The 25,418-nt window shown below is 33.7% G+C and overlaps 1 protein-coding gene and 1 long non-coding RNA gene across 2 annotated transcripts; one reads left to right on the top strand and one right to left on the bottom strand.

Moving 5' to 3' along the window:
* Nucleotides 1–13,259: 13,259 nt before the first annotated feature.
* Nucleotides 13,260–16,293, bottom strand: LOC125493362 (uncharacterized). Its single transcript, XR_007269916.2, has 5 exons — nucleotides 16,060–16,293; nucleotides 15,687–15,761; nucleotides 15,068–15,254; nucleotides 13,625–13,748; nucleotides 13,260–13,481 (listed from the first exon to the last, which is right to left on the bottom strand). It is a non-coding gene; the product is annotated as an uncharacterized LOC125493362 (long non-coding RNA).
* Nucleotides 16,294–23,106: 6,813 nt separating this feature from the next.
* Nucleotides 23,107–23,787, top strand: LOC125493686 (RING-H2 finger protein ATL54-like). The gene has a single exon (XM_048637170.1). It carries the CDS (start codon nucleotides 23,107–23,109, stop codon nucleotides 23,785–23,787), a length of 681 nt encoding a protein of 226 aa, XP_048493127.1.
* The last annotated feature ends 1,631 nt before the right edge of the window (nucleotides 23,788–25,418 follow it).

Raw genomic sequence — 25,418 nt, 5'->3', positions numbered from 1 at the left:
ACACTTGCACTTTTATTTAGGCGGTATTTTTGGCAGGTTTTATTAACTCCTCCATGTCTTCCTTCCTTGCACTTTTCATTTAATTTCATTCTCTCCATCTTCTTCCTTCCTCTGTGCATCTTTTTCCCTCTCCTCATCTTCTCACCAAAAGTGAAAGATGATCAACATTCAACCCCTAAAAGATGCAACCGCTTCTGCGAAAATGAAGGAGGAAAATAATGTATGCATGAATCTGGCGGATTCTATTTCGGATTGAAGCCCTTTTGCTTGGAAAATGTTAGTTTGGTGAAGCATCCAGTTTATTAAGCAAAACCTCCTTCGAAGCCTTAGAAAAAGTAATGAAAACGGCTGAGAAAGTGTTTAACACCCCTTCTTGTAAGTCCCATGAACTTAAACCTAAAACTAGGGTTTTTCTTCGAAAATCTAAGGAAAAGGGAATAAAAATTAGTGAGCCTAACACTGAGGACAAAAGAGAGAAAATTATGCCAACGCCCAATGAGAGTTTTGTGCCCAAAAGGAAGGGAAAAGAAAAGGTTTTTGAGGTCAAGATGGAGATTAATGGTGATTCGGAGGAAGAACAGGGTTGTCTTGGGAGGGAATGTCTATCAGAGAAACTGAATTTGCAGAGGGGGGAAAAGGCCATGATATGTTCTGCGAAGACGATGATGGAAAGCTTCGCCTTTTTAAAATCTGTGAAGACTATGAGGAGGACTATGACGACGATGGTCCTGAAATTCCTCTAAGCCCATGTCGTGAAGGGAGAAATTGGATCCAGATTATCAGGCTTTCCTATTATTGCGCAAAGGAACTCAATAGAGTTCTTGAGATTTAATTTAAATATCAGCCTCTTATCTTTTTCTTGACTCTATGTGCTTATCTTTGTTTGTTTTTTGTATTTTAATGTGTTTATCAATTAAATTTTGTTGTGTGATTAATTGCATTTTCTTACTCCAGCTTGTTATTATGAAAAGTAGAAGAAATCAGTGAATTTGACCTCTAAGCTGGTGAATTTTGGTCAGGTTTATGGTCTGATAGGCAAATCTAGTGTTGCATTTTGTGTGAGCTGATGCTATAAAAACTAATTGTTTTGAAGTGTAAGCATCTGCCTCTATAACTCCCCGGGATTGATTGTCATCTTGTGTTTTTGGTCATTGGAAACATGAAATTGGAATACGTAGGTTTATAATAGCCATTTCTACATCACTTTTTGATATGACAAATTAGTTTGAAACTAGGGCAATTCGAGTTTAGATTAAGGAACTTGAGTTATACATCAGAGAATAGAAATTACTTTTCAACTCATTTTTTGTGTTTTCTTGTAGCTAGAAGACTTCCAACAATAGCTGCTCAATGGAAAAGTAACCAGAATCATCAACTTCCCTATCCTCCAAGCTAACTCAAACGCAGGAACTACTGACATTTTGTTTTTTTTTTTGGGTGAATAATATAACTTAGACAACTACTTTCTCCGATTTGTAAATGTCTAACTATGTGATGGATTTGGGAATTGAACTTAGAATTGTATGAAGTAGGTGTTGGTTTTGCAAACCCACCATTTTGCTTAATCTGCTGGGAAAGTTAATCTTTTTGCTGCTGCTGATTTCTTGAAAGATCGAATTTTTTGGATTTTCAATTATATATTTTGCTATGGTTTCAGTTTGGCCTATTGTTTCAATATGTATTTGATTTTTTTACAGTTGAAGAATTGGGCTGGAATTTTAACGCACTGAATTAACTGAATTTTTGCCACATCACAATTTTTTGTTTTTTATGCCGATAATGGTTACTTTTCAAAGATCAGTACCAAAAGTAACGTCCGTCCATTTTGATTATCCAAACTGGAACTTTTTAAAGTTTAGTATCCAAACTGAAACAAAATGCAAAGTTGAGTACCTAGTTATGTACTTAACTCATGAGCGTTCTTATAAGGATGATGTTGTCAATCAAGAATGCAGACAACATGACGATCGCAATTCTAACGTGCACATTGCATATATGTACCTTTTCCTTCTTATTAACTTTTACTATAGTTGTTATTATTGCAATTATAATTATTGTAATTATAACTAATATTATTACTATTAATTATTGTTTATTATTAATTATTCTTCTTATTATTATAATTATAATTATAATTATTATTGTTATTATTCATTATTATTTGTTACTTATTATTGGTATTGATTATTATTATATTATATTAATAATTATTATTATTATTTATATTAATAATATTAATTATTATAAATATATTTTTTAATATCAATTATTATTATATTATTATTTTTCTTATTATTATTATTATTATTTTTATTTTTATTATTATTATTATTATTATTATTATTATTATTATTATTTTAGTTCAGTTCAGTTCAGTCAAAACAAGTTCAAAAGATCGGGACATAAGTGAGTAGTATATCATAAAGTTTATTATTTACAAAGTATTGTAGTGACTTTTGAAAAATTTATTATTGAATAATTAGATTCTAATTTCTAAATATCAATATAATGATTCTTATACAATTAAAAATAAAACAAGCTAAGATTTTTGCTTAGGTTGTGGTACCACGCAGGTTAGATAATGTAAATACCCTAACTTGGGGAGAGATCCATTGATTATCTATATAGTAACAACAAGACATTACGGCATGTTCTCCCCATCTTATTTTCAGTTTAGCCTAGTACAGTTCAATTCAGTTCACTTTAGTTCAGTTTGGTTGCACTCAGCTCATTTTAGTTCAATCTAGTTCAGTTCATTTCAATTCCTAATTTAATTCTGATAATTTTTATTATTATTATTATTATTATTATTATTATTATTATTATTGAATAACTTATTATTATTTTATTTAATAACTATTATTATGAATTTATTATTAATTAAATAATACTTATATTATAATTATAATTAAATATTAAATATTAAATTATTAAAAACTATTATTACCATCACATTACATTACATTACATTACATTACATTACATTACATTATATTACATTACATTATATTATATTACATTACATTACATTACATTACATTACATTATATTATATTATATTATATTATATTATATTATATTACATTACATTACATTACATTATATTATATTATATTATATTATATTATATTATATTATATTATATTATATATATTATATTATATTATATTATATTATATTATATTATATTATATTATATTATATATATATATATTATATTATATTATATTATATTATATTATATTATATATATTATATTATATTATATTAATTATATTATATTATATTATATTATATTATATTATATTATATTATTATATTATATTATATTATATTATATTATATTATATTATATTATATTATATTAATTATATTATATTATATTATATTATATTATATTATATTATATTATATTATATTTATATATTATTTATTTATATTATATTATATTATATTATATTATATATATTATATTATATTATATTATATTATACTCCCTCTGTTTTTTTTATCTTTCTCACTTAGAATCTTGACACTATTCATGCATAGAGAGAATCTTCTCAAATGTTCTCAATTTATAAGAAAAAACATAGTCATGTGGGGTCTTGTTTGATTCGTCTCAATTAGTACTTTATTAATATTCAATCGTTATAATTTTTACTAATATATAATGAAAGATATTTAAGTTTTAAAACGTGCATTGGCAAACGTGCAAAGTCAAAGTAGGAATGATAAAAAAAACAGAGGGAGTATTATATTATATTATATTATATTATATTATATTATATTATATTATATTATATTATATTATATTATATTATATTATATTATATTATATTATATTATATTATATTATATTATTTATATTATATTATATTATATTATATTATATTATATTATATTATATTATATTATATATATTATATTATATTATATTATATTTATTATATTATATTATATTATATTATATTATATTATATTATATTATATTATATTATATTATATTATATTATATTATATTACATTACATTACATTACATTACATTACATTACATTACATTACATTATATTATATTATATTATATTATATTATATTATATTATATTATATTATATTTGTACAATTATACTTTCAAATAATATAATACTTCATATACTTGTAAATTTAAATAATATAATACTTTTCCATCTTCTACAATTATACAATTATACTTGTAAATTTAAATAATATAATACTTCATATACTAACAATTTTATTTTAATTATAGTTGTCTTTCATTATATTATAAATACATTACACTCCCCTAATTTCGAATAAAAAGGTTCAACCTTTTCTAAATCATATATTATAAAGAGAATCTTTTTTAATAAAGTATCCATGTATTTTTCCATTTCCTACGTTATATTCTGAATATTTTTTTTCATTTCAAATTGTAGCTTTGAGTTTTTTTATTCTATATTGCACCCCTCTGTTAAATCAACGTTAAGTTTTTCATTAGTTTCTTATTTTTAGTTCTTCGGACTTACATTATACGGGAGAGAAATTTTTCGGCTTTAAAAGGTTGGATACGATAAAGTAGTTGGTACGTAGAGTTTTTACGGGAAGAAACTCTCTCATAATGTAAGTCTAAAGAATATAGTATAATGAACCATATAATAATTAGTATAATACAAAAGGGTTATAGTGTAGGTTAACGTGAATTATATTCTACTATTCGAACCGTTATTGGTTAGTTATATAATGCTACCCCTGATTGAAATCCTGGCTCCGCCACTGCCTGTACTGTGGCCAATTTCTGATGTAATTTTTGTACAACAAAGGAAGATGGTAATGCAGAAACTAAAGCAATAAGCCAGTAGTTTTGCTTAGAATTCTAATATTATTTACCTTGTATCAATAAATAAAATGCACAGATTTCAAGAGAAATCAAGTAGGAGATTGGACAATTAGCTCATATAAGTCTAATCTATAATATTTAGCGACATGAATTTATAAGAATAATTAGGGTTATGTAGGCAGTGAGTTGGCTCAAATATATTCTATATCTATGTGCAAAACAAGGAAAAGAAAAGGATCCTTAATCAGAGTATAACATACAGTAGTGAGTAGTGTATCCATATTCCATAGTGCAAAATTTGTACCTTCCACGGATCTAACTTCCTCGAAGTGTTCGACTTCCTGCATGATAGAATATGATAATATTTTGTAAACCTATGTATTGTAATCTCCTTTAGGAATATTCTGTTTATACTTTCCTAGTTTCTAGCATTACGTTAGGCTGCACATATTTATACTTCCTTGTAATCCTTGAATCAGTTAAGGGAAATATCATTTCTAATATGGTAATCAGAGCCTAGGTTTTTCTTTTTCTCTTTTCTTCCTCTTCTCCTAGCCGTCCCTCCCTTCTTGTGGTCTGCCATGGCTGACAAACACACGGCCATTGCCCTTAACATCAAGCACCACATTCCCCTTGTCCTCAATATGGAGATGTTCATTACTCCTCCTGGGGCCGAGCTATTCAAAATTACCGCTCGCGCCAACCAAGTTCTAGACCACATAATCCCGCCGAAAGAACCTCAAGAAATCAAGGACAAGGACCTTTGGGATCGATTTGATGCGGTTGTCCTCCAGTGGATATACGGCACTATCTCTGAAGATCTCATGCTAACCATTCTCGAGCCGGACTCCACCGCTCAAAAAGCATGGGAACGCCTTCGAGACATTTTTCAGGATAATAAGCACTCTCGTGCCGTCTACCTCGAGAATCAGTTCTCAAATACTCATCTTGAAAATTTTAAAAATGTCTCGGCATACTGTCAACATCTAAAAATGCTGTCGGATCAGCTTGCAGGGGTCGGATCACCGGTCTCAAACCAACGGCTTGTGTTACAGTTAGTCGCCGGTCTCACTGATGCATATGACAACGTGGCCTCTCTCATCCAGCAAAGTGACCCTCTCTACCCATTCTACAAGGCCCGGTCCATGCTGACTCTTGAAGAATCCCGTAAAACTCAACAACTCGGAAATTCTTCCTCTAATGCTCTTATAGCCTCTACCGAGCCTCCTCCACCGGACCGGCCAGATGATTCTCCGGCAGACAATCTACATCGCTCGCCCAGCCACACTGGCTCACGCGGTCGCAGTCGCGGTGGTCGCGGCGGACGCCACCACGGCTCTCGGGGTCGAGGGCGAGGCAGACCTGCAGCCTCTACTTCCTCCTCGCCATACAGGTACCCTCATGCTGGGCCCTTTCCTTCTAATTATGGGTATTATTATCCCCCTCCTCCTTATTATGGGCCTCCCCCTCAATGGGCCACAGCTCCTTGCCCCTACCCCACTTCACCTGTTCGGCTCACTGCTCGCACTCCTGCTGGACCCGGTTTACTTGGGCCACGCCCTGCCCAAGCCTATGCGGCCACCCTTGAGTCCACTGCCCCTATGACCGAGCTCACTCCTACTGATGTTGACACTGCATTCAATACTTTGACTCTCAACCCCCCAGATGACAGTTGGTACATGGACACAGGAGCCTCCTCTCACATGACGGGTGATTCAGGTACTCTCTCGTCTTATTTTAATTCAAGCATACATAAATCTATACTTGTTGGTAATGGTCATACTATTCCTGTTCATGGTCTTGGTCGCACTTTTATCCCCTGTCACACTAACTCCACCACCCACCTTGCTCTTAATCAAGTGTTACATGCCCCTCAAATTATCAAGAATCTTATTTCTGTGCGAAAATTCACTACTGACAATCATGTTTCTGTTGAGTTTGACCCCTTTGGTTTTCATGTGAAGGACCTTCAGACGGGGACTATTATTATGAGATGTGATAGCACCGGTGATCTCTACCCTCTCTCCATCACTCCACATTCCTCTCAAGCTTTTGCAGGCCTCACCACTACTACTTGGCATAACCGCCTCGGCCACCCTGGCGCCCCTGTCTTTAATTCTTTAAAGTCAAATAATTTTATTTCATGTAATTCCCCTGTGGACTCTCTTTTTGTCATGGTTGTCAAATTGGAAAACACATTAAATTGCCTTTTTCTGCTTCTAATAATACTACTGTTGCGCCCTTTGATATAGTCCATAGTGATCTTTGGACCTCCCCTACTTTGAGTTCCTCTGGTCACCGTTATTATATATTGTTTTTGGATGATTTCACAAATTTTTTATGGACTTTTCCCCTATCTAATAAATCCCATGTTCTTGCCACTTTTCTCACTTTCCGTCAATATGTCAAAACTCAATTTAACCGTGATATTAAAAGCTTCCAATGTGATAACGGTCGTGAGTTTGATAATTCCCCTTTTCATAAACAATGTGCTCAACATGGTATGTATTTCCGTTTTTCTTGTCCTTACACCTCTTCTCAAAACGGTAAAGCGGAACGCAAAATCCGCACTATTAATAACACCGTTCGCACTCTCCTTCTTCATGCCTCCATCCCCCCCTCATATTGGCCTCACGCCCTTACCATGGCCACCTACCTCCACAATATCCTACCTAGCAAAACCCTCTCATATGCTTCCCCCACTCAAATTCTCTACAATCGCCATCCTTCTTATTCCCACCTTCGCACTTTCGGGTGTCTATGCTATCCCCATCTTCCCTCATCCTCCATAAACAAACTTCAACCTCGCTCCACCCCTTGTGTATTTCTTGGTTTCCCCTCTAATCATCGTGGCTACAAGTGTTTAGACCTCAGCTCTCACAAAATTTACATCTCACGACATGTTACATTCAATGAAGCCATCTACCCTTTTGCCACTCTTCACCAACCTCAGTCTCACACCTATTCCTTCCTAGATGAACCCCCCACCCTCCTGCCCATTCCCATCTCCCAGCCCACAGAAACGGCCCAACCCCCTCCTTCTCCCCCACGCACTTCCAGCTCTCCTTCTCGCCCCTCTACCACTATACTGCAGCCCACTAATCCCACTCATCCACTGGACTCTCCAGCGCCCGGCCCACCATCCCCTTCCCCACCTACTCTCTCTTCGCCCCCCACTCCACCTGCTTCACCCCCTTCCCAGCCCAGCGCCCGGCCCAATTCCCCCTCCCGTATCCAGCCCGATACCTCGCCCAGTCCACCACCCAGTCCCCCGCCCAGTTCACCGCCCAGTTCCCAGCCCGACTCCACTAAAATGCCCCCTGCCCAGCCCACTATCCTCTCCCCAGCCCAGTCCGGGCCTCCACCCCCTCACCCGATGACCACTCGTGCTCGCCTTGGGGTCCACAAACCAAAACACATTTTTAACTTGTCCGCCTCCTCCATCTCCCCCATTCCTACTTCTCCACTTCTCGCGCTCCATGACCCGAACTGGAAAGTCGCCATGACCGATGAGTTTAATGCTTTAATTAAAAATGAGACGTGGGAGCTTGTTCCCCGTCCCCCTCAGGTTAATATTGTTGCGAGCATGTGGCTCTTTAAACATAAATATCGTTCTGACGGTTCTCTTGAGCGGCATAAAGCCCGTCTTGTTGCTAATGGCAGGTCTCAGCAGGTTGGCATCGACTGTGAGGAAACTTTCAGTCCCGTGGTCAAACCGGCCACCATTCGCACGGTTCTCTCTCTGGCTCTCAGTAAGTCTTGGTCCATTCATCAACTGGACGTTAAGAATGCTTTTCTCATGGTCACTTACAGGAAACAGTTTATATCACCAGCCCCCCGGTTTTCGTGACCGCACTCACCCTGATTATGTATGCGCCTGCGGAAATCATTATTGGCCTCAAACAGGCCCCCGAGCTTGGTATCAGCGGTTTGCCACTTATCTGTCTACTTTCGGGTTCATCATAGCCAGTCTGATCATCCTTGTTTATTTATCATCATGGCTCTGATGTTGCTTATTTGCTTCTCTATGTGGACGATATTATTCTCACTGCATCTTCGGATCATCTTCGCACCACCATTATGTCTCACCTTAATGCAGAATTTGCTATGACTGATTTGGGCCCATTAAGCTACTTTCTTGGTATTTCTGTCACCAAAACTGCAGGTGGTCTCTATCTCTCACAGAAGAAGTATGCTGAGGAAATTCTTGCCCGTGCCAACATGTCCTCCTGTAAACCCTCGGCCACTCCCGTCGACACTAAGGCCAAGCTCACCGCCTCCTCTGGTCCCTCTGTTGCTGACCCATCTCTTTATCGTAGTCTGGCCGGTGCTCTTCAATACCTCACATTTACCAGACCGGATCTCACCTATGCAGTTCAGCAGATTTGTTTATTCATGCATGATCCTCGAGAAACTCATCTCCATGCCCTCAAACGTATCCTTCGCTACGTTCAGGGCACACTTCATCTCGGGATGCATCTCTATTCCTCTCGGTCAGCTCGTCTTGTCTCCTACACCGACGCTGATTGGGGGGGATGCCCTGACACTCGACGCTCCACCTCTGGCTACTGTGTGTTCTTGGGTGATAATCTCATTTCCTGGTCGTCCAAACGACAAGCCACTCTCTCCCGCTCCAGTGCCGAATCTGAGTATCGTGGCGTGGCCAACGTCGTCTCCGAAACATCCTGGCTCCGGAATCTTCTTCTCGAGCTCCAGTGCCCAGTTCGTCAGCCACTCTTGTATATTGTGATAATGTTAGTGCAGTCTACCTCTCTGGTAACCCTGTTCAGCACCAACGCACTAAACACATTGAGATGGATATCCACTTTGTTCGCGAAAAGGTAGCCAAGGCCTTGTTCGTGTTCTTCATGTCCCTCCCCGGTACCAATTTGCAGATATCTTCACCAAGGGCCTCCCCCGACCCCTCTTTGAGGAATTTCGATCCAGTCTCAGCGTCCTTCCTAATCCCGCTTCAACTGCGGGGGTGTGATAGAATATGATAATATTTTGTAAACCTATGTATTGTAATCTCCTTTAGGAATATTCTGTTTATACTTTCCTAGTTTCTAGCATTACGTTAGGCTGCACATATTTATACTTCCTTGTAATCCTTGAATCAGTTAAGGGAAATATCATTTCTAATACTGCATATACCATTATACCAACCTAACAAATTCATAATTCTTTCCCAACCCAAACACAAATACTACTAGAGTTAGGATTTAGGAAACATGTTAGAACTTGGATTTAACTCCCTATTTAAATCCCTCCCCACTCTTCAAAACGTTGTTATTCATCTCACTCAATCTTTATTCCTTAAAAACTTAGACCCATCACCGTATCACCCTATATATACACCCTATACACTCACATATCACAGATTATAACATACTCAAATTATCTTGACTTCTAGCTCCCATGGATAAGGTAGTTAATTCCTTGCTCTCACGACCACCTTAAAAACTTACCGCCATCACCCAGTACGCCTTCTTCTTCCCACATATTTGAAGTTAGCTTCATTCGCAAAGTTTTTAAAAGATTGATCATATGTGATCTTAACGGCGAAGAATTAGCCATCACACCACTTCGTCCATGTCCTTCCCGCAGTGTATCTTTCCCCTATAACCCATTTTGTCCTTCTTGTCGCTCAAAACTCGTAACCTTCTTATTGTCTGTAGGAGATAGTGTACTGAATTCAAATGCTTTTGTGGATTCTATACCAGTCGGGGTCGAAAAATTGCTAGACGAAAACCGTGATAACCTTCGTCCTAATGAGATAACAAATTATGTTATCGCAATGGATCGTATATATAGTAGAAGGCGTTATTGTAGTGATGAAGAGGCTAGGGCGTTGCTGGAGAGCGAGGCGGTGGATTCAGAGGCGGTGAAACCTAGTCCGGCTAGCGAGGCAGCTATCGAGGCGTTGGAAAGGTTGGATGGTGGAGGAAAAGAGGTTGATTGTTCTATTTGTCTTGAAGAGGGAGGTACGATGATGAGCGTAAGGTTGCCTTGTAAGCATGTGTTTCATGAAGGTTGTATTGTTAAGTGGCTTCATCAAAGTAATGTTTGCCCTCTTTGCCGCTACAAGTTGCCGGTTGACGATGTTATTGTTTAAAGAACACTTCTTTTCTCAATTGGAGTATGCCCCAACATCAAAGCAAGAAATACAAAGGAAAATTTGGTTGTCTACATGCAACAACAACGTACAGTTTGAAATATAATACAACTACCACAATTTGGCCTTTTTTATTTTTTAGTTGGTAGACAAGATGAGTTTAATTTTTTCTTTTAGGGTGTATTTGATGTTTAGAGTGGTATATATGAATTTGTCAATGTTTTGATTGGTATTTTTCAAGCAGTTCAACGAGTTCCTTTCTTCTTCACTCATGTTCCATCTTTTTCCTGAGCATCTCTTTTATGGCTTTATTGTTTTGGCTTTCTCTGTTTTGTTTTTGATGCAATTCATTTTTGTGTTTTTTTTTTGTTGTGTGCGTAATACATCTGATTTCAAGAATTAGAAGTTGAACTACATCTCATCACTTGCATCATGGACAATGTTTTGAGTTTTAGGGCTTGTTACTATAAGGTGTTTGTTGTGTGAATGTTTTTTTGTGTGTGTATCATTATCTGTGTTAGTGAAAGGAGGAGCAAATGGTCATAGACAATGGACTTCAAAATCGAAATACTAAAAAAAAAAATGATCTAAAGTCTCTATGACCTTGTAGATCTCCTATAAGAGCGAGAAAGACCGTGTATTACTACCCTATATATATAAAGCAACAAACTATATTCATATGTTCCAAGTTTTTCAATATGTTTATTTTTACATCCAAGCCAGGCTAAATGTCATATGTACATAGGAATATTAAGTGTATTGTTTATGATCATATCCTAAGTATTGTATATAGGTAGGGGTGTAAGTTCGGTTTTTGGTTTGGTTATAGGTCAAAACCAAACCAAACCGAAATAAATTCGGTTTTGAAATTTCCAAACCAAATCCAAACCGAAATTCGACTCAATCCAAACCAAACCAAACCAAAATATGAAACCAAATCCAAACCAAACCAAACTAAATCGGATTTTTTTTATCTTTTAAAATCCAAACCAAAACAAACCAATTTTTTTTCATATTCCAAAATCCAAACCAAACCGAAATGAAATTAAATCAAACCAAGATAAAAACCAAACCGGATTTAAAGCAAACTTTTTGATAATTTGTATTTTAAGTGACAATATTTTTGTATTTTCGTAATTAATATTTTAAAAAAGAAACACAAAAAAATCATAGACAAAATTAATATGTTAAGTTACAATAATTCGGTTTTCTCGGTTTTCCAAAACCAAAACCAATCCAAACCGAAAATCCGAAAAAATAATTTTTTTGAATCCAAACCAAACCGAATTTCAAAAAAAACCAAACCAAATTACTAATTCGGTTTGGTTTGGTTTGGTTTTCGGTTTTTAACCAAATAACTTACACCCCTATATATAGGTTATTGTTTTGACCGCAGTTTTTAAGATTGTTTTGACCGCAGTCCTTATGTTTTATTCCACTAGTGATTATTGATACATCAATAAAAGATGTGACCTATGGAGTATCAAGTACCACCCTAGGAAAATTTGATCATATAATTAACTATAGAGATTCCTCTGTTAAACATGGTTAGAGGGTTTAATCAGGAGTTTAATGGCTTATGGAGTTATTAAAGTATGTTAGTCATTAAGAGCATGTTGTGGATTTTTTGAAAAGTGGAGGGTATATGGTGAATTTCGAGACTTGCAAGAATATATGCACTAGTACCAAAATGTTGATTTATGTTGGATTGGAACCCCCATTTGCGTTGTTTCCAGGTATGACGCTAGAGGTCTCGACGCAAATCTCCCGAATATGATCTGCGTCGAATGGAGATTCAACGCAAATTGTAAACCATTTGATGCTGAACTTAATGTGACGCAAATGTCGGAGGTTTAGCATAGCCAGCCATTATTTTTCACCCAAAAAAATACCGATTTGTGTCGGACATGGAGTCCAAGTCCAATGCAAATTGCTGTGTTTTTATGAAAAAAGAAAATCAAAGGTATTGTTGAGTTTACATATTGCAATAAGATTCCAAACCAGATTGCAACATTCAAATTGGAACATATCGTTGATTCTTTCTACCACCATTTACAACATTCAAATTGGAACATATTGTTGATTCTTTTTACCACCATTTAGATTGTAACATAATAATAAAAAAAATAGATTAAAATAACAACTCCACCACCATTCATATTCCAAACCATGATTTTTTCTATCTACAACTGTCATGTGTTCAAAAAGAATCCATTGCTACGAATTCATTCGTGGCCATGAAAAGTTTATTTGCCTAAATTTGTTACAATACATTACTTACGAGAAAAATGAAATAGACCACCATAATAAGAAAAAACATAATAAATATTGATAATAATTATCTGTACATGATAATGGATTTGAATATAACAAATCCTCACATCGTTTGCTTCAGAAACAATTTTCCAATCTTTTTGCAAAAGAAAAAAAAAACAAAATTCATCTCTAACTAATACTAGTTCCTACCGTCAAAAAAAAAAAATACTAGTTCTTGATTGTTCTTCGTAATATGTAGCTTCCTTTTCCATCCTACAGATAATCAAAAAAAATAATTTAGATGGAATAAATAAATGAAAAGTACAAAAAAATACAAGAAAGTAGATAACAATGATATTATGAATTTAAAGCCCCAAGTAAGCAACATTGATGCATTTCAAATAGAATGCAATTACCTATATATAAAGATGGATAAGGAAATGAGGAAGAGATGTTAATCTTCTTCTTCTTCACCTATGCAACATCTGGTCAATGCTTCATCCAGTCATCTCATTATAATCCTATAGTTTCCATTTGATCCTGCTCAATTTCATAGCATTAGCAATTAAAGAATATTAGGTAATCTCCATTGGTAACTGATTGACCATTCCATCAATCACTGAGGAATAAAAACAGGATTAAAATTGATATTAACAATTGTACATATTCAAGCGCACACACATAAACACAAAAATTTACTACAAGTATTAGGTTTTTGGGGGAATGAAAGAGATAATTTGAAGTGTATAATTCTTTAACGTTGAAGGTAGCAACTAGACCTTAAAGTTATACACAAGAATAAGCAATGGTTATTTTGTCTTTGATTTTCCACTCATTTGGACTAGTTGAAAGCTGATTATCAGTTTCACGCTATGAGATATAGAAAAGATCGTCTCTTTTTCTGGACAAAATTCAAAAGTTTATGCTTCCTATGATCAGTCCTTTATTTATCTTGGTTAGTTCTCTTAGAACATCTAGCCTGTTAGCTAACAATGAGTGAAATTGATTGAAGTCTAAATTACTCTGCCATAGTTTATTCGTTTACTACTGAATTAGTTCATTCACTAATGATATACAGAGTTCAGAATAATAGTTTGATGGTAAGACTCTCACCTAGTGACATTAGATATCTATCTCTTGGCTCCCCTTCCCTCTCCCTTTTTGTCCTTCCCTCTCACCAGTACATATCCAAGGTCCTAAAAGTACAAAATCAGTACTAAAAAAAAACAATACAAATAATCTTGTAAAGCCCACGTAAAACTTAACAATCTACTGTATACAATTCAGGGAAAAATCATAGTCTAGTGTACACTTTGCTTGATTCAAATGATCCATATTCATTTCAATATTGTGTTCTCTCGCATAGGTCCTCTCAAAATATGGGCAATTTTAGTAGCTAGAATAGAGTTTATGGAGACTGCCGAAACAACACAGCTAAAAACTATGCCAAAGATGTCATTATACATTCTCAGCCAATCTACTAAGTTCAATTGAACAGAATAACATGTCTCAACCCTTTTACTTCTTTGGAATTGAAAAAATCATCCAATGCATAGAAACAATACAATATCTAATAGTATCAAAAAGAAACTGAAAAGCTTATGTCGAATGCCTAAAGAACTGAAGAAATATTATAGAAGTAAATAATAATATGTTTACTATCGGTTGTCAAAGATTATGTAGGATGTATATGTTCCATTTTCCCTTAAATACACTAATTAATATAATAAGCATCAACCATCTTTTATCACTACTAGCTATTATGCTGAATTCTACTAATAAACTTGAAAAACCAATAATCAAGTAGATATTATACTCTAGCAATAAAAAGATATTTAAAACTACTGTGGGGTGATTACCTTGCATAAACTATAAGCGATCCCCCGTTCCTTTATTAACCAAGGAGAAATCAATTGCCTTTAGTCCATATTTCTCAACATCATTCATAGGAAGTGCTGTTAATTTGATTACGCGAGGCAACTCTTGGAATTGTATAGTTGCAAATGCCACCATATTCCACTAGACTAATATCAGCCCTAGACAGTACTGTTAAGAATTTCAAGAGAACAACAAAACCATTCAGACCACAGCCCTAAAATCAGCACTAATATTTTCAGAATAATCTTTACTTTATAGTATTACATACACAAACCCTTAATAGATTCAAGAGATCAAGAGAAATAAAAATCTATAGCCTAAACTACTCCTTATAGAATCTCAAAGACAAAATAAACAACTTAGGGTAATAGCTCGCAAATATCAAATTTTTTATACTGAATTAATCAAACATATAACAAATAAGTAACCAAAACAACCAAAATACGCAAAATAAACCATGGAATGCAGATGCAGAGATGCTGCCTCACAGAAACATGAACCTCCAAAACAGAAACTTAAAAAGATTATATTACATCAGATCAAGAGTGTCACTATAATTCAGAAAAAATAAAATGGAAGAAAAGAGCAGCTCCCACGCACCTGTCATCAAAGTCATCTGAACACGAATTCTTTTCTTTATCAACATTAGTCTTGCTGGTAGATATCTCTGTTTCGCTGTAAATACCACAACAGTTAGTTTGGATTCTTCAAATCAGTTAATCAATAATCTATTACTTGAATTAGCAATACAAGAAGGAAAATTATTGAACAATCTAAAGACAAAAGTAAGAAAATAACAAGGAAAGAAGAAGAATTGGAAACCCTAGGTAATTAGAATTTGACGCACAATCATGACTGTTCATACAAAATTATCAATAATGCAAAAATGTGAAATATAAACAAAGATAATTGAACAATCGAAGGAAAAAAAGGGAAAATTAGATGGAAAAAAATTGAATCCCTAAACAATTACTTGTCACTTGACTTCGGTTGATCTTCTTCATCTACTCATTACGCCTTAACGTTTTCCTTATAATGAAAATTGGGAGAACTTTGTTTGAATTGCTATTGATCGAAACTGCAGGTCTGCAGTTGATGATAGTTGAAAACTGCAACTTTGGTTAAAATTTGATATAAATTCAATTTTGGTATTACTAACAGTGTTTGATTAGATTTTGTTTCACATCCTAAGCTTATCGTAGTACCGCGTTCTTGAAGGTTGCATTCTCTCCAACTTATTTGGCCTGACCTGATCTGACCTGATTAAATAAGTTTTGACCTGACCTGATTTGCCCCGATTTAGTTAGAGGAATTTGAACTTCTTAACCACTTTCTCTCTCATACTTTACTCATCCCACATCTCACACAAATGGATCCTCCTTGGTATTTGTAAGAACAGTAACAAGGAAGATCTTTAGGAAACGGAGAGAGTATGTGACTATAGCATTTTATCATAGGTTCAACTTACATAATTAAACATATTATGTTTCAAGAGTTTTATAAAATTTTACAAGGCAGAGTTGTATATGAACCATACTTTTTAAAATCAAGAGCGTGTATTGGTAAAAAGGGGAAAATAAGGCGTGGATTTTGATGAGAAAAAATAGAGTGGGTTTTGTAAAGATAATATATGAGCTAGGTGTGTTCATTTTGGATATCCGATCCAATCCGAAATTTTGGATACCCGAAATTTTCGAATCGGGAAAAAAGCGATCCGGATCCGATCCAAAAAAAATATGGATCGTATCGGATCGAATATTCGAAATTTTCGGATCGGATCATTGGATATTCGGAAACAAAAAAAATGAAATTTTCAAAGGAAAACTTCATAAAACAAGTTCCGGATCGGATCATCGGATATCTGGTATTGAAATCGGATGTTTCGGATATTCGAAAATGAAAAATTCTGATCCGTATCCGATTCAAAAAATTTCGGATATTTGATATGAAATATTCGAAAATTTTCAAATATTTGTTATGAAATATCCGAAAACTAAAAAAGCGGGTCGGGTATCCAAAATATCGGGTCGGATCGACCGGGTCAGATACTTATGAACACCCCTAATATGAGCTATTGATTTTTTTTTCAATATTGAAATTGCTCAAACTCTGCATTGTAGGGTTCTTGTAGAACTCTAAGGACCAAACACCAGCCTTACTCACTTTAACCGAAACAATTTAGTATTCCAATAAAAAATATCAAGGAAATTTTGTTGTCACGACAAATATTAAAATCTATAGCGATATGATGAAAAAATTAGAGTATGATTTTACAAAAACAACCTTAGAATATTACAGAGAGCTCCAACTAAGCATGACATGTCATTCTTTTTAATTTTTATTTTTTTAAAAAAATAGTGTTTGACATAGATATAATTACATATAAGATTTTTTTTTAATAAGTGAAGATTACACTCTGATTTTGAATAAACAACCTATTCAATTATATAAACTGAATATAACTTTTGCTACATATAATTCGCAATATATATTTTTTTTTTACCATCGAGAGTGTTTGAAATAAGTTCCCTATACAATATAATTTTACAACTTATGAATATATATATTTATTTAGATGAACAATAACATATTATTTCTATATTTTTAAATACATATAAAATTAACTATAAAAATGGCGTATTATATGTAACAATAGCAACTATGCTTTTCAAAATCATACTTTTAAAAATTGAGTTATATAAAGAATAAAAAGTCAAACATATAGTTTTGAACCTATAACATACCATGATGACATTACATGGAGAATCAAATGAAAGTTTGTCAATGACATTGCAGAGGTATTATGCAATTGACTAATTATTTTGTTCCTAGAATATTTGTTGTATAAATAATTATTTATGTTTTTATTTTCATATATCTATATGGTAGATCTTATTCTTTTCTCAATGAACTTAATTCTTCTAAAACTAATTTGAAAATTAAGGTTCGAGTTTCTAGACTATTTGAGGTCGTAGATAATAAAAAGGGAAAGTTTGATAAGTCTTGATATGGTCATGGTTGATGGATAATTTTTTCTCTTAAATAGTATTTTCGATTATTAACAGAGGTTATTTTATATTTAATTTAACTTATTCGTTATACCATCTTTATGATCTTCTTTTTGCTTTTCCATCTTCTATTCTATATGCGTTAGTGTTTATGGGCTAATAATTAAAGGTTGAAGTTGTGGCTGACACTCATATTTTTCTCTATTCTTTCTGTCCTGCATCTATTAAATTTTTATCCTCTACCTTCTTAAAGAATCATTTGGGTTTTTTCATGTTAAATATGTGTTAGCTATTGTTAGTCATACTAATTATTGGGATACTATTTAATAGTAGACTTAGCTACAATATTCAACTGAACATTAAAATTATAAAATTTAAATATCCCAATAACAAATCTAGAAATTAAAGCATAACGACAAATACTTTTTCTGTCTTTTTCTACTGTAACAATATAATGAATTTGGTAATGGTTTGTAAGAAATAAAAAAGGATAGTTTAGCATAGAGGGTTAAATGGGGATAAGTAAATCCTTAATAAAGTAAACACAATTTTATGAGGCAATTTAAGTAATTAATGATGGTTTTTAATATAAAGTAAAGGTGATGTTGTCAACTATAATTGTTTTTCTTTTACCAAAAGTAAAGTGATTCGAATAGATGAAACTACTCAAAGTAGTAATTGTTGCAATTGAAAAAGAATGGAGAAAATAAAAATTGTGTTGAAAAATCTCATTTCTCATCAACAAAAAATCGACAATGTTAACAAAAAAAAATCAAAAATAAAATAAACAGTAACCCGTGCAATGCACGGACTTCAAAACTAGTAACATATAAAGCGGGAGCAAGAATTCTATGTGATAAACGAGTATAATTCGTCATGTTTCTCCAATAATGTACTCAATAAAGATGAAATCATATAGGCTAAATTAAATCCTAAACCACTCTTAACAGTAAGTCTTCGAGTTAAGTACACAACTGGGTACTCAAGTTTGCGTTTTGTTTCAGTTTGGGTTCTGAGCTTTAAAAAGTTCCAGTTTGGGTATTCAAATGTACGGACGTTACTTTTTGGTGAAAATCTGTTAAATTCGCCGTTTGAAACGTTTTTCTAGGCGTGTGTGAGTCACGAACCCCCACTTAACACTTGCACTTTTATTTAGGCGGTATTTTTGGCAGGTTTTATTAACTCCTCCATGTCTTCCTTCCTTGCACTCTTCATTTAATTTCATTCTCTCCATCTTCTTCCTTCCTATGTGCATCTTTTTCCCTCTCCTCATCTTCTCACCAAAAGTGAAAGATGATCAACATTCAACCCCTAAAAGATGCAACCGCTTCTGCGAAAATGAAGGAGGAAAATAATGTATGCATGAATCTGGCGGATTCTATTTCGGATGGAAGCCCTTTTGCTTGGAAAATGTTAGTTTGGTGAAGCATCCAGTTTATTAAGCAAAACCTCCTTCGAAGCCTTAGAAAAAGTAATGAAAACGGCTGAGAAAGTGTTTAACACCCCTTCTTGTAAGTCCCGTGAACTTAAACCTAAAACTAGGGTTTTTCTTCGAAAATCTAAGGAAAAGGGAATAAAAATTAGTGAGCCTAACACTGAGGACAAAAGAGAGAAAATTATGCCAACGCCCAATGAGAGTTTTGTGCCCAAAGGAAGGGAAAAGAAAAGGTTTTTGAGGTTAAGATGGAGATTAATGGTGATTCGGAGGAAGAACAGGGTTGTCTTGGGAGGGAATGTCTATCAGAGAAACTGAATTTGCTAGGGGGGAAAAGGCCATGATATGTTCTGCGAAGACGATGATGGAAAGCTTCGCCTTTTTAAAATCTGTGAACACTATGAGGAGGACTATGACGACGATGGTCCTGAAATTCCTCTAATCCCATGTCGTGAAGGGGAGAAATTGGATCCAGATTATCAGGCTTTCCTATTATTGCGCAAAGGAACTCAATAGAGTTCTTGAGATTTAATTTAAATATCAGCCTCTTGTCTTTTACTTGACTCTATGTGCTTATCTTTGTTTTTTTTTGCTTTTAATGTGTTTATCAATTAAATTTTGTTGTGTGATTAATTGCATTTTCTTACTCCAGCTTTATTATGAAAAGTAGAAGAAATCAGTGAATTTGACCTCTAAGCTGGTGAATTTTGGTCAGGTTTATGGTCTGATAGGCAAATCTAGTGTTGCATTTTTGTGTGAGCTGATGCTATAAAAACTAATTGTTTTGAAGTGTAAGCATCTGCCTCTATAACTCCCTGGGATTGATTGTCATCTTCTGTTTTTGGTCATTGGAAACATGAAATTGGAATACGTAGGTTTATAATAGCCATTCCTACATCACTCTTTGGTATGACAAATGAGTTTGAAACTAGGGCAATTCGAGTTTAGATTAAGGAACTTGAGTTATACATCGAGAATAGAAATCATTTTCAACTCATTTTTGTGTTTTCTTGTAGCTAGAAGACTTCCAACAATAGCTGCTCAATGGAAAAGTAACCAGAATCATCAACCTCCCTATCCTCCAAGCTAACTCAAACGCAGGAACTACTGACATTTTTTTTTTTTTTGGGTGAATAATATAACTTAGACAACTACTTTCTCCGATTTGTAAATGTCTAACTATGTGATGGATTTGGGAACTTAGAATTGTATGAAGTAAGTGTTGGTTTTGCAAACCCACCATTTTGCTTAATCTGCTGGGAAAGTTAATCTTTTTGCTGCTGCTGATTTCTTGAAAGATCGAATTTTTTGGATGTTCAATTATATATTTTGCTATGGTTTCTGTTTGGCCTATTGTTTCAATATGTATTTGATTTTTTTACAGTTGAAGAATTGGGCTGGAATTTTAACGCACTGAATTAACTGAATTTTTGCCACGTCACAATTTTTTTTTTTTATGCCGATCGATAATGGTTACTTTTCAAAGATCAGTACCAAAAGTAACGTCCGTCCATTTTGAGTATCCAAACTGGAACTTTTTAAAGTTTAGTATCCAAACTGAAACAAAATGCAAAGTTGAGTACCCAGTTGTGTACTTAACTCATGAGTGTTCTTATAAGGATGATGTTGTCAATCAAGAATGCAGACAACATGACGATCGCAATTTTAACGTGCACATTGCATATATGTACCTTTTCCTTCTTATTAACTTTTATTATAATTGTTATTATTGCAATTATAATTATTGTAATTATAACTAATATTATTACTATTAATTATTGTTATCATTAATTATTCTTCTTATTATTATAATTATAATTATTCCTGTTATTATTCATTATTATTTGTTACTTATTATTGGTATTGATTATTAATTATATTATATTAATAATAATTATTATTAGTATTTATAATAATTATTATAATTATTTATATTAATAATATTAATTATTATTATTAATTATTATAATTATATTTTTTAATATCAATTATTATTATTATTATTATATTATTATTATTATTGTTATTATTTTAGTTCAGTTCAGTTCAGTCAAAACAAGTTCAAAAGATCGGGACATAAGTGAGTATGATAGCCTAAGCAAAATCCTAAAATTTTACTAAAATCCTAAACAACTATGATAGCCTCCTACTATACTGACTTACAAAAGTTTTTAACAAAATCATATTCACATAATGTTTACTTGAGATAGTGCAACAACATATACTAAAACAATTTATTCATCTAAATGATAGTGTAGGAAGTTTAGGGTAAAATATGCAGCTTCCTCAACACATATGTGAAGGAAAGGAAATAAAAGGATCAAAAGTGAACTCATCGAAAATGCTCAAGTGAACTTCATGAACTTATAAGATACATCCTGCTTGCCCAACCAGTAGAGCAAATTCAAAGCTGCATTTCTGCAGAACTAATCTTGTGCTTCAGATTCAGTAGATAAGTTCTGAGAAGATCAGTTTCCGACTACGGACAGCTCGACAGTAACTTCAAGCATGCCCAACCAGCCAACCTTTATCTTGGGACTTCAGCAGAACATGAAAAACAGGACTTTGAAGTCAGGAGGCACCCTTGCACCTTAAACTATCTTTATTTTAAGCTCTTTTTCACCAAAAAAAAAAGGCCAAGAAACTGCAGATGAGTAGAAGAAAATAGTACAATTTTTGTACAACAAAGGAAGATGGTAATGCAGAAACTAAAGCAATAAGCCAGTAGTTTTGCTTAGAATTCTAATATTATTTACCTTGTATCAATAAATAAAATGCACAGATTTCAAGAGAATTCAAGTAGGAGATTGGACAATTAGCTCATATAAGTCTAATCTATAATATTTAGCGACATGAATTGATAAGAATAATTAGGGTTATGTAGGCAATGAGTTGGCTCAAATATATTCTATATCTATGTGCAAAACAAGGAAAAGAAAAGGATCCTTAATCAGAGTATAACATACAGTAGTGAGTAGTGTATCCATATTCCATAGTCCATACAAGGTTTTCATAGTGCAAAATTTGTACCTTCCACGGATCTAACTTCCTCGAAGTGTTCGACTTCCTGCATATACCATTATACCAACCTAACAAATTCATAAATCATATATAGATACATATGAGCTGAAACTTTGATAGGCAATTCATGGCTTTCATCGACAAAAAAGTAACACAACTGGATCTTAATCTCTAAGTTGACTATAATACTATAATTACAGTCATGAAAACGAGTTGTCGCTTACCTCTTTTAAGGAAAGTTTCTCTTCAAACGTAGACGATTACGGATTATCTAACTAGTCCCCGCAATTTTGTTTTTCTTTTTATTACTTAATTCTTTCCCAACCCAAACACAAATACTACTAGAGTTAGGATTTAGGAAACATGTTAGAACTTGGATTTATTTAACTCCCTATTTAAATCCCTCCCCACTCTTGAAAACGTTGTTATTCATCTTACTCTATCCTTAATTCCTTAAAAACTTAGACCCATCACCGTATACACCCTATATATACACCCTATACACTCACATATCACAGATTATAACATACTCAAATTATCTTGATCTTCTAGCTCCATGGATAAGGTAGTAATTCCTTGCTCTCACGACCACCTTAAAAACTTACCGCCATCACCCAGTACGCCTTCTTCTTCCCACATATTTGAAGTTAGCTTCATTCGCAAAGTTTTTAAAAGAGTGATCATATGTGATCTTAACGGCCAAGAATTAGCCGTCACACCACTTCGTCCATGTCCTTCCCGCAGTGTATCTTTCCCCTATGACCCATTTTGTCCTTCTTGTCGCTCAAAACTCGTAACCTTCTTATTGTCTGTAGGAGATAGTGTGCTGAATTCAAATGCTTTTGTGGATTCTATACCAGTCGGGGTCGAAAAATTGCTAGACGAAAACCGTGATAACCTTCGTCCTAATGAGATAACAAATTATGTTATCGCAATGGATCATAGATATAGTAGAAGGCGTTATTGTAGTGATGAAGAGGCTAGGGCGTTGCGGGAGAGCGAGGCGGTGAAACCTACTCCAGCTAGCGAGGCAGCTATCGAGGCGTTGGAAAGGTTGGATGGTGGAGGAAAAGAGGTTGATTGTTCTATTTGTCTTGAAGAGGGAGGTACGATGATGAGTATAAGGTTGCCTTGTAAGCATGTGTTTCATGAGGGTTGTATTGTTAAGTGGCTTCATCAAAGTAATGTTTGCCCTCTTTGCCGCTACAAGTTGCCGGTTGACGATGTTATTGTTTAAAGAACACTTCTTTTCTCAATTGGAGTATGCCCCAACATCAAAGCAAGAAATACAAAGGAAAATTTGGTTGTCTACATGCAACAACAACGTACAGTTTGAAATATAATACAACTACCACAATTTGGCCTTTTTTTATTTTTTAGTTGGTAGACAAGATGAGTTTAATTTTTTCTTTTAGGTGTATTTGATGTTTAAGTGGTATATATGAATTTGTCAATGTTTTGATTGGTTTTTTCAAGCAGTTCAACGAGTTCCTTTCTTTTCACTCATGTTCCATCTTTTTCCTGAGCATCTCTTTTATGGCTTTATTGTTTTGGCTTTCTCTGTTTTGTTTTTGATGCAATTCATTTTTGTGTTTTTTTTTTTTTTGTGTGCGTAATACATCTGATTTCAAGAATTAGAAGTTGAACTACATCTCATCACTTGCATCATGGACAATGTTTTGAGTTTTGGGGCTTGTTACTATAAGGTGTTTGTTGTGTGAATGTTTTTTTTGTGTGTGTATCATTATCTGTGTTAGTGAAAGGAGGAGCAAATGGTCATAGACAATGGACTTCAAAATCGAAATACTAAAAAAAAAAATGATCTAAAGTCTCTATGACCTTGTAGATCTCCTATAAGAGCGAGAAAGACCGTGTATTACTACCCTATATATATAATGCAACAAACTATATTCATATGTTCCAAGTTTTTCAATATGTTTATTTTTACATCCAAGCCAGGCTAAATGTCATATGTACATAGGAATATTAAGTGTATTGTCTATGATCATATCCTAAGTATTATATATAGATTATTGTTTTGACCGCAGTTTTTAAGACTGTTTTAACCGCAGTCCTTATGTTTTATTCCACTAGTGATTATTGATACATCAATAAAAGATGTGACCTATGGAGTATCAAGTACCACCCTAGGAAAATTTGATCATATAATTAACCATAGAGATTCCTCTGTTAAACATGGTTAGAGGGTTTAATCAGGAGTTTAATGGCTTATGGATTTGCAATGATATATGCACTAGTACAAAAATGTTGATTTATGTTGGATATGGGACCCCCATTTGTGTTGTTTCCAAGTCCAACGCAAATTGCTGTGTTTTTATGAAAAAAGAAGATCAAAGGTATTGTTGAGTTTACATATTGCATTAAGATTCCAAACCAGATTGCAACATTCAAATTGCAACATATTGTTGATTCTTTCTACCACCATTTAGATTGTAACATAATAAAAAATAAAAAAAAAAGATTAAAATAACAACTCCACCACCATTCATATTCCAAGCCATGATTTTTTCTCTCTACAACTGTCATGTGTTCAAAAAACATGAATATATATATACAAAATTCAGAAACAATTTTCCAATCTTTTTGCAAAAGAAAAAAAAAATACAAAATTCATCTCTAACTAATACTAGTTCTTAATTGTTCTTCGTAATATGTAGCTTCCTTTTCCATCCTACAAATAATCAAAGAAAAATAATTTAGATGGAATAAATAAATGAAATACAAAAAAATACAAGAAAGTAGATAACAATGATATTATGAATTTAAAGCCCCAAGTAAGTAACATTGATGCATTTCAAATAGAATGCAATTACCTATAAAGATGGATAAGGAAAGGAGAAGAGATGT

Source organism: Beta vulgaris, chromosome 9 (assembly GCF_026745355.1).
Source record: "Beta vulgaris subsp. vulgaris cultivar EL10 chromosome 9, EL10.2, whole genome shotgun sequence".
Taxonomy (NCBI): domain Eukaryota; kingdom Viridiplantae; phylum Streptophyta; class Magnoliopsida; order Caryophyllales; family Amaranthaceae; genus Beta; species Beta vulgaris.
Note: the sequence above shows the minus strand (reverse complement) of the source record. Positions and strands in the feature narration are given on the sequence as shown.

What these genes read in the sequence shown, in the direction of transcription:
- LOC125493686 (XM_048637170.1), top strand. Translation starts at nt 23,107, where the DNA reads ATGGATAAGGTAGTAATTCCTTGCTCTCACGACCACCTTAAAAACTTA.